This window comes from Heloderma suspectum, chromosome 4, assembly GCF_057233095.1.
Source record: "Heloderma suspectum isolate Gila_16-S chromosome 4, 16-S_ref, whole genome shotgun sequence".
NCBI lineage: Eukaryota > Metazoa > Chordata > Lepidosauria > Squamata > Helodermatidae > Heloderma > Heloderma suspectum.
In genome coordinates, this window is record NC_139461.1 from 313373258 (window position 1) to 313390504 (window position 17247).

At 52.3% G+C, this 17247-nt stretch overlaps 1 protein-coding gene across 1 annotated transcript in view; it reads right to left on the reverse strand.

Moving 5' to 3' along the window:
• Positions 1-9845: 9845 nt before the first annotated feature.
• Positions 9846-17247, reverse strand: part of LOC146349081 (bactericidal permeability-increasing protein-like) — a 28209-nt gene continuing 20807 nt past the window's right edge. Inside the window, exons 11-15 of the mRNA XM_084851830.1 lie at positions 16503-16667; positions 15840-16010; positions 14992-15055; positions 10371-10474; positions 9846-9977 (exon numbers count right to left, since the gene is read on the reverse strand). Of these exons, the coding sequence (XP_084707956.1) occupies positions 9846-9977; positions 10371-10474; positions 14992-15055; positions 15840-16010; positions 16503-16667 (636 nt within the window). The remainder of the gene's footprint in view (positions 9978-10370; positions 10475-14991; positions 15056-15839; positions 16011-16502; positions 16668-17247) is intronic.

Genomic DNA, 17247 nt, shown 5'->3' on the forward strand with positions numbered 1-17247 from the left:
TACTTAAAAAAACACGCACACACACAACTTTTTCTCTCCAGAAACGTGTAATACATTGACCACATTGTTGCAGTGATCCCCAGTCAAATGATAAGAGAAAAGAAACCATTCCCAGCAATATAGCGATCCCATTATCGTATTGTTCATGGAAGATGAAACATGCCCATCACTTTCTCTGTAACATTAAACAACTTAAAGTCTCTGCAGGTAGAACATATTGAAACCTTTTAATGAGCATAAGGTTATCTCACTTGCTTAGCACAAATTCAAGTCTGCTTTTGGGAACAGTCATAAATGAGCTTCCTGAACCAAAATATGCAATTTGGTTGTTAAAACAATGCTGTCAGTCGTGCAAAACATCCTTTCATAGGTGCCAGGTTCAGTGTGTGGTATCTTCAGTGAAAACTTCACAGCCATTCCCAACCGGGCACCCTCCAGATGCGAAGGTCATGCTGGCTAGAAATTATGGGAGTTGTAGTCCAACACATCTGAAGGATGCCCAATTGGAGAAGCCTGGAACTTTAAAGGATCTCAACAATCCTAGGAAAAATCCTGGAAAGACACTGCCAGTTGGAGTTGACAAGGCTCGGCTGGATAGACCATCAGTCTGATGCAGAGTAAGGCACCTGCATTTTTCATTTGCAAATTTTAAATTATTTCTACTGATCATTACTTATACAGCTTTTTATTTCAACTTCTGGTGTGCTTTACAAACCTTGCTATGTTGACCCTTAGAACAATCACTTGAGTTTAGCCACTCCAATTCCCATTTTACAGATAGAACTCTGAGTCCTTAGCCAAGGCCACAAAATGGGCTCAGAGCTGAGCTGGGTCTTGAAGCCATTCTCCTAGCTCTAAGGCCAGATTGCTGGCTACCAGATCTGGATCATCAGGTCCCACTTTGTAATTGCGCCAATCGGTCAACGTTTCAGCCTTAATAGAAAGACAAACTTGGCAGGCACTGATGGATGGATCTTTTGTGTTTCAGAATACTAGTCATGGTTTCAGCAGACTTCATTAATTAAAAAACAGCAATTCAAAAGAAGGCCAAAAAACAGCAATTCAAACGGAGGCTTGGCCTAGGAAGTTTAGACAACTAAGGGTGCAATCCTATGCAGGTTTAGACAGAAAAAAAGTCCCACAACTCCCAGCATTCCCCAACATGCTGTACTGCTCTGCCAGCCAACCCTCCTCTTTTGCTGCTTTGGTCTAGGTGCTCATAAACTAGTCAGACATCAGCACTTCCTGTCGGGGAGCTCAAGGCTGCTGATCACATCACAGTGATGCATTGTGAAAAGTTTTGGACTGGAGGCGCCTGGACAAAGAGCACGCGCGGTTTGTGCTTAGGCCCTCTGTATCCCCTGTGGACTCAGCTTGGCAGCTTTCAAGAGAATGCTCGCATTGTATCATGCATGCTGGAAATATGTTGCACTCCATCACTGCAGATGGCCCAATTATTCTTGAGAACGTGTCAGCCGTTTATGGCTACCTTTCTGGAAAGGATATTCCTGGAGCAGAATAAATATAGATAACAGCTGCACTCTGATTGATGATGCTTCAAATCAGAACAGAAGCTGATGATCGATTGGAAGCAAATTCTTGTTAGGCGTAAAGGATCTGTCAAAGGAATCCCATTTACCAGTCTTTGCAAGCATGGGATGAGCGCCACCTGCAATGTGCCAGAGAGCTGAGGCAGCCATGGAAATAGCAGGGAGCAAGGGAAGGAGAACTGCTTCACACGGAATACGTGGGCAAGGCGGGAGGGTCTGTGTGTTTTGTGGGAGAAAACAGGAAGATTGTGCAGGTGGGGGCAGGAGGCTGGGAGCCGGGGAGGAACAGGAACGGAACAAGGCAGCTGGAGGATGGAAGGGGAAAACGAGCTCCCACCAAGCCCTTCATCTGGAGGAGTTGTGCGTGGCTGATAGGAAGGGCTGAAGAGAAGCAAGGAAGGCTAAATTTAACGGACTGATTCAAAATCAGATGACTGTACCTTATGAGTTACACACAGTTGCCAACTGTTTTCCGCGTAGGGTTGCTCTGCGTTAAAACAACTGCATGAAAAGCAAAATTTTAACAAGTATCTTATTTGTTTATTTTATTCATTTATACCCCGCCTTTCAAACCAAGATACAACTCCCAGCAACCCTCCAGCCAGCCATACAGGCTGGGAAATGGAAGACCTTTTGTGTCTAAACATGTACAGGATTGCACCCTTTGTCTGAAAATATTCTTGGGTATTTCTTTGTGTGGATATAAACTTCTGTTCTTTTTGACAGGTGTTTGGTTACTTCGGATCAAATAAGGGAAAAAACGTTTCAGTTGTGATCACAGAAAATGATATTTATGTTCCAATCAAAACCACTGCCCTCTCACCAACAGTGAATGGGAATCAAAGGCCGGCTCTCAAAGATCTATGGTTGTTGATGGACTGGATGTGCCATCATGCTCAGAGAGTTGTTGAGATTCAGTGTCTCTCCAGGCAGGGTGAGGAAAGAACCCCGACTGAAGCCCTGGAGAGCCGCTGCTGCCAGTCAGTGCTGACAGTACTGGGCTAGATGGATCAAGGGTCTGACTTGGGATAAGGCAGCTTCCTGTGTTCCTGTTCCACTGTAGCAAGGATTTAGGAATCGAGATTTCCCAAGGGCCTAATTAGATATGGGGGCAGCAGCCAAAATGGTTTAATCCAGAGTCATGTAAAAAGTGAGGGGGGGTCTCACTTTAACAGGGTGCAGAACTGAGAGAAGCCGAACCGTTCCTGACCGGTGCAGTCCATTGTCCAGGGCCGGCCCTGCCGTGCCACAGGGTGAAGTGACCTGCTTCAGGCAGCGTCGTCTGAGATAAAGGCAAAAATTGGGGTCTGGCGCAGCGAGTCTTGTTGAAGTGTTAGCCCTAGAAAATGGCGGTGGGGGGCTGCCATCTGGATCTCCTTCAGGCAAGAAAACGAGTTGGGTGGCGCCACTGTTGCCCCAGCACTTCTCACCCACCCGAACTCATTTGTAGCAGTGGAGCCAGGCTGGGGGGGCAGTGCTGGATCCAGGTTTGGGGGGCCCTTGGGCAAGGCACCCTCAGCGGCCCCTCTCCCTCAGTGACTCCGCCGTCTCACCGCCCTTGTCGCCAGCTGCCCTCGCTCCTCGTCCTGTTTCTCATCAGGGCTCCCGCTTGCTTGCTTGACAGGCAGGGAGCTGATGGGCAAGGAGGTGCGGTGCCTGCTCCCCCTCCTCCTCACCGCCACTGTTGTCTGGGCCAGAGGGAGGCAGAGGAATGAGCAGGGTGCCCTGGGGAAGAGGAGGAACGAGTCCAGGGGGCTCTTGTCAGCAGGCCCTGCTGGGGTGTGGGCCCTCGGCAGGGGCCCAACCATGCCCACCCTCGACGCCAGCCTTGCCTGGGGGACAGTGTGTGGATGACTTTGAGGAAGCAAGGCGGGGGAGGGGGGAGTGTTCAGATGCTCCCACCAGGCGCCCACTGAATGTCAGAAAATCAGACCCTCCCCTCAGCCCACTTTTTATTTCTGCGTGAACAGGGCAGACACGAGCGACTAAACATGGCTGCCAGCGTCAGCGTGGTTCTCGGAGTGTAGGGGAATGGATCAATAGTTTATATTATCATAGGTCACTTTGCTTGACTTTGAGAGAAGCCCAATATAAAGGGCTGCACACGAGGTGTTTGAATCCATCAGAACTTAATAGGCCAAATCACACAAATATGTCCAGATGTTAGACATGTCAAGTTGATTGAGCCGGTGTGGTTTTTTCCTTCCGTGATAAAACTGTAAAAACACAACAAGCTGTCCTGGGAATGCTTAATCTGATTTTTGACTATGTAATAAATAACTCTTGACTCTTTTGACCGTTCAGTGGTCTGGCTAATGTAACGGATGATTTGTTTGCAGCAGCCGAGAAATGCTTTTAGCAAATCCATTACTAACAGCCCAATAAGTGGGCAATCTATTGGAAAAGAGGCGATAGACCTCCCATCTCGGAGGGGTGCAGGAAAATTCGTGATACAGTCAGGACGGGAAAATGGACTGAAATTGTACACAGATGAAATGATAATGTGTACTAAGAGAATACGTACGAAGAGCAAGCAAAGACCCGAGGGGGAGAATGTGGTGTGGATAGGGAAACAAGGCTTTGCGAAAAAGCAGCAGAGGCAGGATGGATGGGAGTGTGTGTGGGGGGGAGGGGGGAGAAAATGGGGTGGCAGAAAAAGGGATATCTCTGCCTCCCGACCGCTCCCCCTGAGGGAAAGTGGAGGGTGACTTTTTTTTAAAGGTCCCCCAGCCCTGCATTGCAGCATGAACGCCTTCTTCCCATTTTCCCGTGGGGGGTGCTCTGTCCTGGCACCCCTAGTTGGACTGGATGGGGTGGGTGTTTGAGTCTGGGGTCCCAAGGGCCTAAGGTCCCCTGAGGCTTCAAAGGGGGAAGCATGCGCTCCTGTTCCCCTGTGTGTTCTGGAGACAGGCTGTCCACAGCTGGCTTGGGGATAGGGCTGGGGCACAGAACTTGATGGGCTCAGGGGGCAGCGGGCCCTCCCCCCTCTGTGCACTCAGCTTCTCTGGACCATGGGGGGCAGACGCCTCGGGGTGCAGGAGGGGGGCTGCTGCTGCTGAGGCAGTCCGTTGGTGCGGGAGGAGGGAGCCGTGTCCTGGCAGGGAGCATGGAGGGGAGGGGACTGTCCCACGGGCTGCCAGAGCAGGCAGCGGCCCAAAGGGGATAACTGGCCCACGCAGCGCTCTTGCCGGTTGGCTCCCGCGTGCTTCTGTGTGTGTGGGGGGGTATTCTTTCTTTCCTGATATTGGGTTACCCCCTGGAATCAAACCAAGGACCTCCAGCGTGTACAATATGAGCTGTTTCCCCCGGCAGCCCACACCCCCTGTGCTCCCGCTGGCCGTGATGGGCGGCCAAGGGGAAGACGAACACTCCTGATGCCCATGTGCTGCAGGGGCTGGGAGGACAGGGAGCTGCTCTGGAGCGTGCAGGGTGGGTCGGGGCACCAGGAGCTTCCTCCCTGCTGCCTCCTGGCGTGGGTGTCTTGGTTTCCTCGCCAGGCATGCTAGTGCAGCTGCCTCACATCCCCACCGTGCACCCTGCTGGGGCCTGTCAGCTGGGCCTGTCCTCCTGGCGTGTCCTGCCCTGCCCAGGCTGCGGGGCAAGAGCGGCTTTTCCCTCCCGGGGGGCCTTGAAAACTTGAACCAGGAGGGCCGCATATGCGCTCTGCAGGGCCCCTGCCCAGGGAGACCTGTGGCTGCCGTGCAGCGCTCACGTAACAGCGGCCGGTCATGAGGGGCACAGAGGCGGGGGGCGGATTCCTGCGTGCTCCCGGGCACCGCGTTCCAGCAGTGGGCCAGACCGGTGGAGCCAAAGGCAGACGGGGTGGGGCCAGAACATGCCCACACGCCCACCTGTTTCAGCTTAGCGCTCTTTCTGCCTGTAGCGAAGCCTTGGAAGAGGCGTTTCAACCTTTTCAAGGGGGTGGGGGGCGCACAAAAGCCAGGAAACCAGCCCAGGGGAAAGGGGCAGGGCCTGGCTGCCTGGGGAACCCCCGAGGGCCAGACTGGGATTGCAGCGGGGCTGGGATTGGCCCCCAGCCCTGAGGTTCTCCACCCCAATAAGGGGACTCACGCCGCTCCTGCAGGGGTGCCTGGGACATGGCGGCAGCGGCAGGGCCCTTGCCGGCTGTGCTCAGGGGCTGATGCAGCAGAGGAAGATGCATGCGGGCTGCGCCTGGGTATGGGCGGCAGCGCCACCGGCACAGTCCCTACCTTGTGGGCCTTGGGGCCAGTCCCACAGACACTGTGGCCCATCTAGTGTTTTTCCTGCCTTTTTTGTAGTTCGGGGTTGTGTGTTTTTCTCTCATCGGATATGGTGCATCTCCCTCCCGCCATCACAGGAATATAGGATTGCTTTGCCCATTACTGGAATACTGCTTTGAAAGTGTGGGTACCAAAACAGCATATTTTTGTTACTGCTTTATGCATAGTACATATATTTTCATAAAAGGGCATCTCGCTAATATTAAGGAAGGAGACTCCTCCTAGGGAGACTACCTTCCAGCCCCCAAACCCAAAACGCAAAAGCCGAACAGGAAGAACACGTTTGGCTTTGGCTCTGTACGTTCTTCACTCTTGCTCTGCCTCTCCATGGACTGCAGAGAATATCTGCTCCAGAGATCAGGATGTCCTGGGGAGAGATCAGAAGGCAAATCCTAGACTCCCTTTGCCTGATGACAGAAAAACAAACACCTCTTGTCCTGCCGTGTCAGGAAAGCAACCTTTCGATCTGGGAACGTGGACTCTGGTCCTCTCTGCTGCCCTACGCCTCTTGAAGAGACAAACCAGGAGGCCCTGCGTGAGCAGGCAAGGTGACTGGGCTCGAAGGCACCGTTTCACTTTTGCAGCAGAAGCCTCTTCGAATGGTTGGGCGCACACTCTGCAGGGGCTGGAACAAACCTGGGTCTAAAGGGACCAGTAGCCAGGGGGTATTTTCAGTTGTCACTTGTTTCTTTTCCTCCAGTCTGGTTTTCCTGCCCTGGGTTTTCCCAGTGTATTGTAATAATAAGTAGTTGAGGTTTTGGACAGTGCCTCCTGCCCGCTGATTCTCCTCCAAGCATGTGCATTGTGAGTACAGTACAAGGCACCCTGAGTAGAGGCTGGCTGTGCATCAGAGGGACATGCGTGCCTGCCGCCCGTTATTATTGCATCCAAGCCTCTCCGTATGAATCCAAATAACCCCCTTTTTATTTCTGTAAGTAGTGTGGAGAGGGGAGGGGAGGGGAGGTTGGAAAGTCCCATACCCAGGGAGTGTCATATAGCTCAGAGCTGCTCTTAGCTCTGGAAGAGCTTCTCAAAATTTTCCCAGAGTTGAGCCAAGGATTTCAATCGTGAATGAATATTTAACTGCTCATTGTCGGCTTTGAAATGCTGGGCTTCCATGGGCTGCAACCACTACTGGCTGGGAGAATCAACACGTGCGCATATGCCTCATGATACCCTGATGAGCAAACGAGCTCAAAGTGGGCTAGATGAAACAATGATCAGGTGGACCCACAGTTGGCTACAGAGTCGGACTCAAAGGGTGCTTATCAATGGGATCTTCTCCAACTGGGGAGAGGTAACGAGCGGGGTACCGCAGGGCTCAGTCCTGGGCCCAGTGCTCTTCAACATTCTTATTAATGACTTGGAGGAGGAGGTGCAGGGAATGCTGATCAGATTTGCAGATGACACCAAATTGGGCGGGATAGCTAATACTTTGGAAGACAGAAACAAAATTCAAAGTGATCTGGATAGACTGGAGCGCTGGGCAGAAAACAGAATGACATTTAATAGGGCAAAATGCCAAGTTCTGCACCTAGGGAAAAGAAACCAAATGCACAGTTACAAGATGGGGGATACGTGGCTCAACAATACTACAAGCAAGAAGGATCTTGGAATTGTTGTGGATCACAAGCTGAATATGAGCCAACAATGTGATGTGGCTGCAAAAAAGGCAAATGCTCTTTTGGGCTGCATTCATAGAAGCATCGCTTCCAAATCCCGGGAAGTACTAGTTCCCCTCTACTCAGCACTGGTTAGGCCTCATCTGGAGTACTGTGTCCAGTTCTGGGCACCACACTTTAAGAAGGATGCAGACAAACTGGAGAGGGTTCAGAGGAGGGCAACAAAGATGATCAGGGGACTGGAAACAAAGCCCTATGAAGAGAGACTGAAAGAACTGGGCATGTTTAGCCTTGAGAAGAGAAGACTGAGGGGAGATAGGATAGCGCTCTTCAAGTACTTGAAAGGTTGTCGCAGAGAGGAAGGCCAGGATCTCTTCTCTATCACCCCAGAGTGCAGGACACAGAATCATGGGCTCAAGTAACAGGAAGCCAGATTCCAGCTGAACATCAGGAAAAACCTCCTGAGTGTCAGAGCAATACGACAATGGAACCCATGACCTAGGGAGGTGGCGGGCTCTCCCACACTGGAGGCATTCAAGATGAGGCTCGACAGCCACCTGTCGGGGATACTATGACTTACATTCCTGCACTGAGCAGGGGGTCGGACTCGATGGTCTTGTAGGTAGGGATGTACGAAAGTCACTTACATTTTCGATGGGGTGATTCGCGGTGGGGGCGAGGCGCTCCACACCTCCCCCTGAAATCCTAATCTGGCCAGCTCCGCTCTGCGGAGATTCCACAGAGCCGCCGGCCGGGGCCACCCACAGCCAGACATCCGGCCGCTAGGCAGCCTTCCGGGGGGAAAAAAAACGCGTATGCAAATGGCGGCAGCTACAACGGCCGCCATTTGCGTTCCCCCTTTTTTTGCCATAATAGCTTACTTAAATATTTACGTAGGCTTAAACAGTGAAAAAAAGGGAACGCAAATGGCGGCCGTCGTAGCCGCCGCCATTTGCGTACGCGGTTTTCTTTTTTTTTTAGCTTGCCATGATAGGCTATGTAAGTAATTATGTAGCCTATCACGGCAAAGGCAGCTACGCAAATGGCGTGGTGGCCGCCATTTGCGTGGCTGCCTTTGCCGTGATAGGCTATGCAAATACTTACGTAGCCTATCACGGCAGCCTGGCCGGACGCAAATGGCAGCCACCATTTGAGTCTGCAGCAGCAAGCCAAGAGATCAGCTGCCGCCGGAGCTGCCGCCGCTGGAACATCTGCCCCAGGTAAGCTTCGTCCCAAGGGGGATTCCGCAGGGGGGCGGGGGGTAGGATGCCATTCCGCCACAGGTTTCGGGGGGGCCGAATGCCAGTGCATTCAGCCTCACTGAAATCCGTGGCGGAATTCTCCGCCATCCCTACTTGTGTAGGCCCCTTCCAACCCTACTGTTCTGTGATTCTATGAGACTGCAGCCCCCTCTTTGGCTGAGAGGAAGCAAAGTAAGAGGGGGAAGGACCAGGGTGTGTGGGCCCAGCGGCAGCAGCATTCAGGCAGCATTGCACCATATGCTCAAGACCACAGTCAGAGCCGGCCCTGCCATTAGGCAGTGGCTCAGACAACAGATGCTGGGAGCCGGCAGCAAGGGGTTGGAGGAGGGAGCGGTGTGTCCCACATCCCCTCCTGCATTAGGCAGCTGCCTTCCAGTGCAGTGGAGGGTGCTGCCTGATCCCCAGCACAGAGATAAGATTCATTTGCCAGCCCAGTTGGCTTTCATACACGGGGGGGGGGGGGGGACACGCCGTCTTGTTCTTTACCTCAGGCAGCAAAATGTCTTGGGCCAGCCCTGACTACGGCCATCACAGTGGGATCACAAAAAGATCCAGAGCAAGTTTGAACGATATAGTCAGTATTAAACTGGAAAGGAGTCACTTCCTATTTCAAGAGCATTTCTTGTGGTTACTTCTTGGTACCTCGTAAAGATGAGAGCAAATCTCGGCACGCGACACATGTCAGACAGCAGGCCACCTTCGGGGCGTTCGTTCCCAGGCCCCTGTAGTTGTTTCGAAGGCTGCATTCAGACGTCATAACCCGTGGTGGCTTAATAAGCTACTCACAGTAGCTTATTTTTTCAGTAATCCACGACGCCTGCCACACGACGGGGCTAAAAGCTGCTGTGAGAAGCTTATTAAACTACTGGGTGTAATTTGACTCTCCCCCCCCCCCGCACCCCTGTCCTGCGCAGTCTTCGCCCGCCCACCCCCAGCTGTAGTGCTGTTTCACCTCTAAAGCCCCGGATGTTTGCAGGATCTGGATGAAGCTTCATACACAGCCTCCTCCAGTCAGGAGGCACCCAATCCACCATCAAAATCCAGCACAAATCCCCCAGGGGAGTGAAAATCCCAAGTGCAGCAAAAAAGGGGAGATGCCTATAATACCATGGGGATTTGCAGGATTGAGACCAAACGCCACACGCAGCCTCAAAACCCAGCACCCTGACACTGACAGCAACGAAAATCCAAGGTGCCTATGAAACCCTGGAGGTTTGCAGGATCAGAACCAAGCTTCCTATATAGCCACCTTGGATTTTCGCTGCTGTCGGTGTCAGGGTGCTGGGTTTTGAGGGTGCGTCAGGTGCCTCCTGAGCAGGGGAGGCTGGCTATAGTCATTCAAAACTTCCCCACTCCTGAAATGGCAGCCCTGCTCCTCTCGGCCCATGAGGAATTGACCTGAGAAGGACGCCTTGTTAGTTTGTTTTCTGTTCGGACGCCTCAGTGGTGGTTTGTGGGGAGAAGGGAGAGTGTTCCCTCCCATATGATTTGGACTTTTTCTCCCAGCATCCTCTGCAACATTGCAGGGGAGTCTGGGATGCACGTCTCCCATTGGGCAACGCAGCCTCTTGGGGCATGTCGCATGTGGCATCCTGTGTGCTGCAGGTGGGGTTTTCAGGGAACTTCGCATGCAATCGATGTTGTTAAAATGCAGAAAGCTCCCCACAGACGCACCCTGCTGTCCTGCAACACATTACCCACCTGGTGAGGCCGGAGGACGAAGTTGTACAGCTGCAGGCTGTCCGGAGTGGGGAGAGGGAACCCATCTGCCAGTCGTGCTGGAAAACTCACAGAAATGGGACAGGAAGCAGAAGGGTTGAGAGATCAAGGCGGCTGGGGGCACCCATTTTGTATTTATTTTGAAAATACTGCCAACCCCCTAAGGGATCAAAAGAAAGCCACAACAAGCCAAGAACCAAAGCAGAACCCTGGTAGGTTAAGGGTGGTCCCTGGAGGTGCGGCCGGGCAGTGCCAGCACAGAATCTGAGCAGAATATAAATCTGCTGGCTTTTCAGACCCTCACACTGAGCATCTCTGCACCAGCCTAAAATCCCACATTTAAAATGGGGCTTTCTGCTTCCGTTCTAAATGCAAGATCACGACAGATTCCTTTTGCACACACTTCCTCCCCCCACCTCTCCCCCTTATCTGAGGCTTCCATATGCTTCATTATACAGCTGCTAGATGGCGCTGTGGTGTAGCTCTTCTGGCGAGTTTTCCTCTTTTCACAGGGGAACTCCAGCAGAACTCCAGCGGGGTAATTTGATAGCTCATTATCTCCAATCTTTTTAACAGTGGAATAAAGGTCATTTAATGCAGGAGACGCCCTGGAGGTGGACAACATCCTCTAAAGGACCCGCAAACCTCCGTGAGTGACCACTCTCAATAGCCGGATAAAAGCTCCATCATTGAAGAAGCCCTCTGTGATTGGGAGTCTCCTCTGCTATGTTCTGACACCCTTCTAGTAGGTCGGCCTTCCCCAACCGGGTGCCCTCCTGCAACTTTCATCATTCCCAACCAGGCGGGAACTTTGACTCCAGGCAGGAGAACCCTGCAGACGCTGACTGCAGCCAGGAAATCAGAAGCCGTTTACTTCTTGGGAGGACAGCAATGACAAATCTTGATAAAATAGTTAAGAGCAGAGACATCACACTGACAACAAAGGTCCGCATAGTTCAAGCAATGGTATTCCCCGTAGTAACCTATGGCTGCGAGAGCCAGGGATGTACGAAAGTCACTTACCTTTTCGCGGATTCTGTTCATGGGGGGGGGAGGCGTTCCGTCCCTCCCCCCAGAATCCTCAAGGGGGGGGGGAGGCGATCCAGTCCTCCCCCCCAGAATCCTCGACAGCCAACTGTGCTCCACGGCAGCTCCGCGGAGCAGCCGGCCAGGCCCAGGCCAGAGCCGTCCACAGCCGGATTTCCGGCCACAGAGGGCTCTGGGTAAAAAAAAAAAACACGTACGCAAATGGTGGCGGCTACAGCCGCCGCCATTTGCATTCCTTATTTTTCTTCATCTTAGTCTACATAAATATTTACGTAGACTAAGAAGAAGAAAAGAAAGGGGAACACAAATAGCGTACTGGGCGCTATTTGCATTCCCCTTTCTTGTCTTTGTCTTAGTCTACGTAAATATTTACGTAGACTAAGACGGCGAAAAATAAGGAACACAAATGGCGGCGGCCGTAGCCGTGGCCATTTGCATACACTTTTTTTTTTTTTACCCAGACGTGATAGGCTACGCAAGCCTTTACGTAGCCTATCACGTCGGGGAGGGGGGGGGGACACAGACTGCAAATGGCGGTGGTGGCAGCCGGACGGAAGACCAGCCGCCACCGCCGAAGCTGCCGCTGGAGCCACCGCCGTCTGAAACATCCGCCCCAGGTAAGTCTCGTCCCGGGGGGGATCCGTGGGGGGTGGCAGGCTGTTCCTCGATGGATTTCGGGGGGCCGAATGCACTGGCATTCGGCCTCACCGAGATCCGTCACGGAATTCTCTGACATCCCTAGCGAGAGCTGGCCCTTAAGGAAGGCTGAGCGAAGGAAGAGAGATGCTTTTGAACTGTGGTGCTGAAGGAAAATTCTGAGAGTGCCTTGGACTGCCAGAAGATCAAACCAGTCCATCCTCCAGGAAATAAAGCCAGACTGCTCACTTGAGGGAATGATATGAAAGGCAAAACCGCAGTACTTTCGCCACATCACGAGAAGACAGGATACCCTGGAGAAGATGCTGATGCTAGGGAAAGTGGAAGGCAAAAGGAAGAGGGGCCGACCAAGGGCAAGGTGGATGGAGGATATTCTGGAGGTGACGGACTCGACCTTGGGGGAGCTGGGGGTGGCGACGGCTGACAGGAAGCTCTGGCGTGGGCTGGTCCATGAAGTCACAAAGAGTCGGAAGCGACTGACCGAATAAACAACAACAAAGGAGAACCCAGGGAGAATTGGCCACCTGTGCCCAGGTTCATATCTGCACGTGTGTGTGTGTGTGTGTGATGACTCCAACTGCAAACGTTTTGCACAACCAGACACACCACCTCCCCCAGGACCCCAGCTCCTACATGCCCACTTACAGAATTCATCCCTCCCTCCCTGGGTCTGCAGGTGAGCAGCAGACCAGTGGGGCTTGGAACACGCTTGCATGGTTGAGCATGTGCTGCATTCCTTTTCCCCCTTAGTATTTCCCTTCCAGGCAGCTCAGAGTTCCTAGCAAACCAGCCTCCTCCACCCCCAGAAACACACACACAAAATGATTTCCCCATATTTCGGGTTGGCAGCAACGCACTCTGGACGCCCATGTGGCGGGGGGGGGGTCCCCTGTGTTCCCTCCCCCTCTCCTGCCAACTCCTTCTCCTCCTTTGAGATGCAAATGGCACGCCCCTCACTCTTTCCACCAAGGGGGCATCGTACCCTCTCCTCCCAACCCCCAGCACCTAAGTGAAGTCATCACGGAAGGAAAACCAGCCACAGTGGCTGGCTTTCCCTCCCCGCGTGCGCTGCCTGCTTATGCTAAGTTGGCAAGGGTGGCTGGCCGGCGTGGTTCACAAAGCACCCTGAAACCCATCATGCTATTTAGGCAGCTCACAACTGGCACGTGTGGGCAGGGAAAATAAGCCACCATTTATGTGGCCTATTTTCCCTCTGTGATCATGCAAACTGACCTTGGGTTAGAGTTCATTCTGGATGATTTGGGTTCAAGAGTAGCCCCCGCCTTTCTCATAGCCCTCGAATGAGCCATCCCAGCTCTCCTGTTGTCCCCCCCATTCATTCTTCCCGAGTTACTTCTGAGTAGGCCTGTTTACCCAGCGCCTCTCTTTGCCCCCCCCTCTCAGCAGTAAGGGTTAAATGCGGATATCAGCTTTAAAAATCAGCCAAGTTCTGCTCTTCTGTATAAACACATCTTGAGAACAGCAGGCTGCCTCCTCGCCCCTTTTCTCCTTGCCATGCTCACTGAAAGGCCCCTCTCCTTGAGCCTACCCTTCCTCTGGGGAAGGAAGGAAGGAAGGATAATTTGGGGGTGGTCAGTTTTTTAAGGGGACCTCCCTATGTGCGCAGATTGAAACCTACAGGCGTTCTCCCTGCCCTCAGTCTTTGCTCCCTTTCTCCAATGCGTTACTTCAGAGTAGGCATGCTGAGCTCATGTCTCCCCTTTCTTGGAGGGAGGGAGGTAGAGTTGGGGACAATCATCCTTTACACCGGTTAAAATTAAAATGTGCCGTTTCGCAGGAAGGTATGAGCAGACATTCAAAAGTAAAGACTCCCCCCCCGCTCTTCGTTCTGGCACTCTACAGGGCAATCGAAGACAATGGGCATTTCTACACCAGCCTAAAATCCTCTATTTAAAACAGGGCTTTCTGTTTTAAATGCAGGATCACAACTGACTCTCTTTACACGCGCTTCCCCCCCCTTCTCCCCGTATCTGAGTCTTCCATTATCTTCCATTGATCTCGCTCCTCTTCTTGCCGCTTTTCCTTTTTTCACGGAGGAAACTGAAGTGGAACACAATGGGGTAACTTGGTAGCTCATTATCTGCGATCTATTTAAAAATGGAACAAAGGGCATTTTGTGCAGGAGACGCCTGGAATAATCACTGCGTCACGTAAAAAGCCGGCAAACTTCCATGAAGGAGCCGTCTCAATTGCAGGGTAAAACCCAATGTGTTCCTCCAGAGTAGGCATGTTGAGCTCGTGTCTTGAAACAGCACTGCTGTGTTTTTCTCAGTGGGAAAAACAGGCTACTTGCTGTGAACGGGGAAAGCAGCAACTGCGCTACTGTGAAGGGGAAGCAGTGCGAAATGGGAAGAAGCCTGTGTCCAAAGCGCCCTGCTGCGAATGGGGAGAAAGAGGGAATTGAGGGGATGAGGCGCCCCCACCCCTTGAGCACCTCACAGCCAGGTCACAGCCATGTCACAGAGGCACACCCAGGATTTAATGTGGGGGGATGGGGCACGCTGTGGCGGAACCGCCTGGCAGCCGCTTCAAGTAAAGAATACGGACTAGAAGGACTTTCCCAAAATGTGGCTTTTCAAGAGGGCAGCTGCTGGTTGGCTGCAGATGGGTGGCAGCGTCACGTGTCTCAAATGACCTCAAACTGCTCTCCCTCCACACTAGATCGCTTGCACAGATTAGCCCCAGGTCTGCATCCTGAGCTTCAGCCTTCAGTCAGTTCAGGAGGGAGGTATTAATGTAGTCACTGATGTCCTTCCATCAAAGGCCTCACTGGGGTGCTGTGCTCTAAATGGCCTCAACGGGAGATCTCCTGGGCAGGAGTCAAAATAGGATTCAGAAGCCTAGTCCTCACCATTCATTTGTGGGATCAGGATTTCTGGAGCATATGTGTTCATGACGGCCTGCATCACTGGTACCTGGGTGATTGGGAGAGGCGCAAGAAAAATATCAGCTCTGAATTATAAGACTAAGAAAAGCCATGCTCTGTCACACCCAAAGGCCTCTCTGGCCCAGTGTGCTGTTCCTGCAGTGGCCAGCCAGCGCATCTATGGGACGCCCACCAGCAGCACATGAGTACAATGGCACCCTCCTGCTCTTGCCCGCAGAATCAAAGAGCTGGGGAAACAAGCAAGAGTCCCGTGGCACCTTGCCTCCTCCAACCTGATGCCTTCCAGATGTTTTGGAGTACAGCTCCCAGCATTCCTGACCATTGGCTATGATGGCTAGGGATGATGGGAGGTGAGGTCCAAATTTCTGGAGGGCACTAGGTTGGAGAAGGCAACTGTAGGCTAACAAATATATGATGAAAGCTTTTGAGGGATGACACCCACTTACTCTGATGTTGGAAGGTCATCCAGTTGCCTTCCCCCTCCAAAGCAGGACATCCTACAACTGAGATGTTCCCTCCCAGCATTTGTCCACCCATTTTCTCAACAGTGTCTGGAAACTAATCTCTGCCCAGACCCACAGGTGGTCTCAACAGCATCCTCTACCAGGACCCAGATGAAAAGCAACCAGGTCTCAGGCCAGATATGGGGGGATAATCTCAGGGGAGAAGTCACAACCCACTAGGCAAACCTGCCACTCTTGCGAGTTTCCCTTTTGGCTCAAAGATTTAACTTTTAAAAGTACATTGAGGGTTTGATCAATAAGCTCCTCATCTTAGATAAGTACACTCATCTAGTCCAGCATTCTGTTCACACAGTGGTCAGCATCGAAAAAGGTCTGCTGAAAGACCCCCACCACCCCCAGCCTGTACAGGAAGTACCAGACGAGCACCACCTCGGCCTCCCAGCTGAAACGGGCCCTGGAGCTGGCCCGCTGCACCTTGATGTGGCCCCCTCCACTGTTAATCCACGCTGGCCCGCTCCACTACTTTCGGTTTCATCACAGAATTGAGATCCGAGCAGCGCTACACAAGGATTGTTTGTTTTCTGACTTTTCTGCTATATAATCTCTAAGTGGTGCTGTCGTATAGCAGAACAGCACAAATACACAAGAGAAAAACACCGTTTTATTTCACGTCCACAGTTAAATGTTGCATTTTCTCTGCTCTAAAAAAAACTTGCCCAAAGTGCTGTTTACAAACAGAAACAAAACTGGAGGGTCCCGATGCCACCTAAAGACCCCGTAAACAGCCGCGCGCAGGGAATAACAAGCACACGATGAACGCCTCATGTAGAAAAGCCCTTGGTTAAGAAGAGGACGCACTGGACACTGAGCAAATTGTTAGCAGCACTCACTGCACCAAATCTTGCAAACCATGGCTAATGCTAGGCTCGGGTAATGCTAGGGTTGCCAGCTTTTGTTACTAGCTTCCGCTCATGTGCCTTTTAGACCAGCTTGAGCTGCAGGCATGAGCACTGCGACCCTCTTCTCTTCACCCTGTGAAAAGCGTCGCCTGCTGATTGCTGCAGACCAAGCTGCCATGAACGGCAAAAGAGGAGGCCGGGCAAGCTGAGGGTCTTCCCCCTCACCCCGCCACACGGCCCCCCTCAGCGGGAAGTCCTGGCTAATGCAAACGGTTTCCTAAGAAACGTAAGACTCAATTTACTGCACTGAGCAGACACAAGGAAGCCACCGTTGCGTCGGGGAGAACGACGGAGGGCTGGACATCAAGCGTTGGAGTCAGCAACAGGGTATCACTGGTGATGGTCACAGATAGGGTGGAAGAAGGCGAGATCTGGAGTTTCATGAGCATGTTGGGGAACAGCTTTTGCACTTGGGGATGAAGAACAAAAGGAAGGTAGTATCCCATGTAGGCAGAATCCACTGGTAGAGGGGTGGGAGGAGGAAACAGGATCATGCCCACGGACCCCAGCCCCAACCTCCACTTGTAGATCCAAACCTGACCCTGCACAGGGACTACTCATGATACCACTTTCCCTGTCTGAAGGGGAATCAGGTAAGTAGCTCCACCCTAGACATGCACACACCTGTGGAACGCAGCTTCTGGAGGATAAGGTGTCCAACTAGACTGGGAAATCTCTGGGAAGCTACAACAGACGAGAAAGAGACCTTTATTCGTGGCCTGAGCAACCAAGAGTCTTGTGGCACTTTAAAGGCTTACAGATTAGCTGTGGCATCTGCTTCCATAGATGGGAGGGCC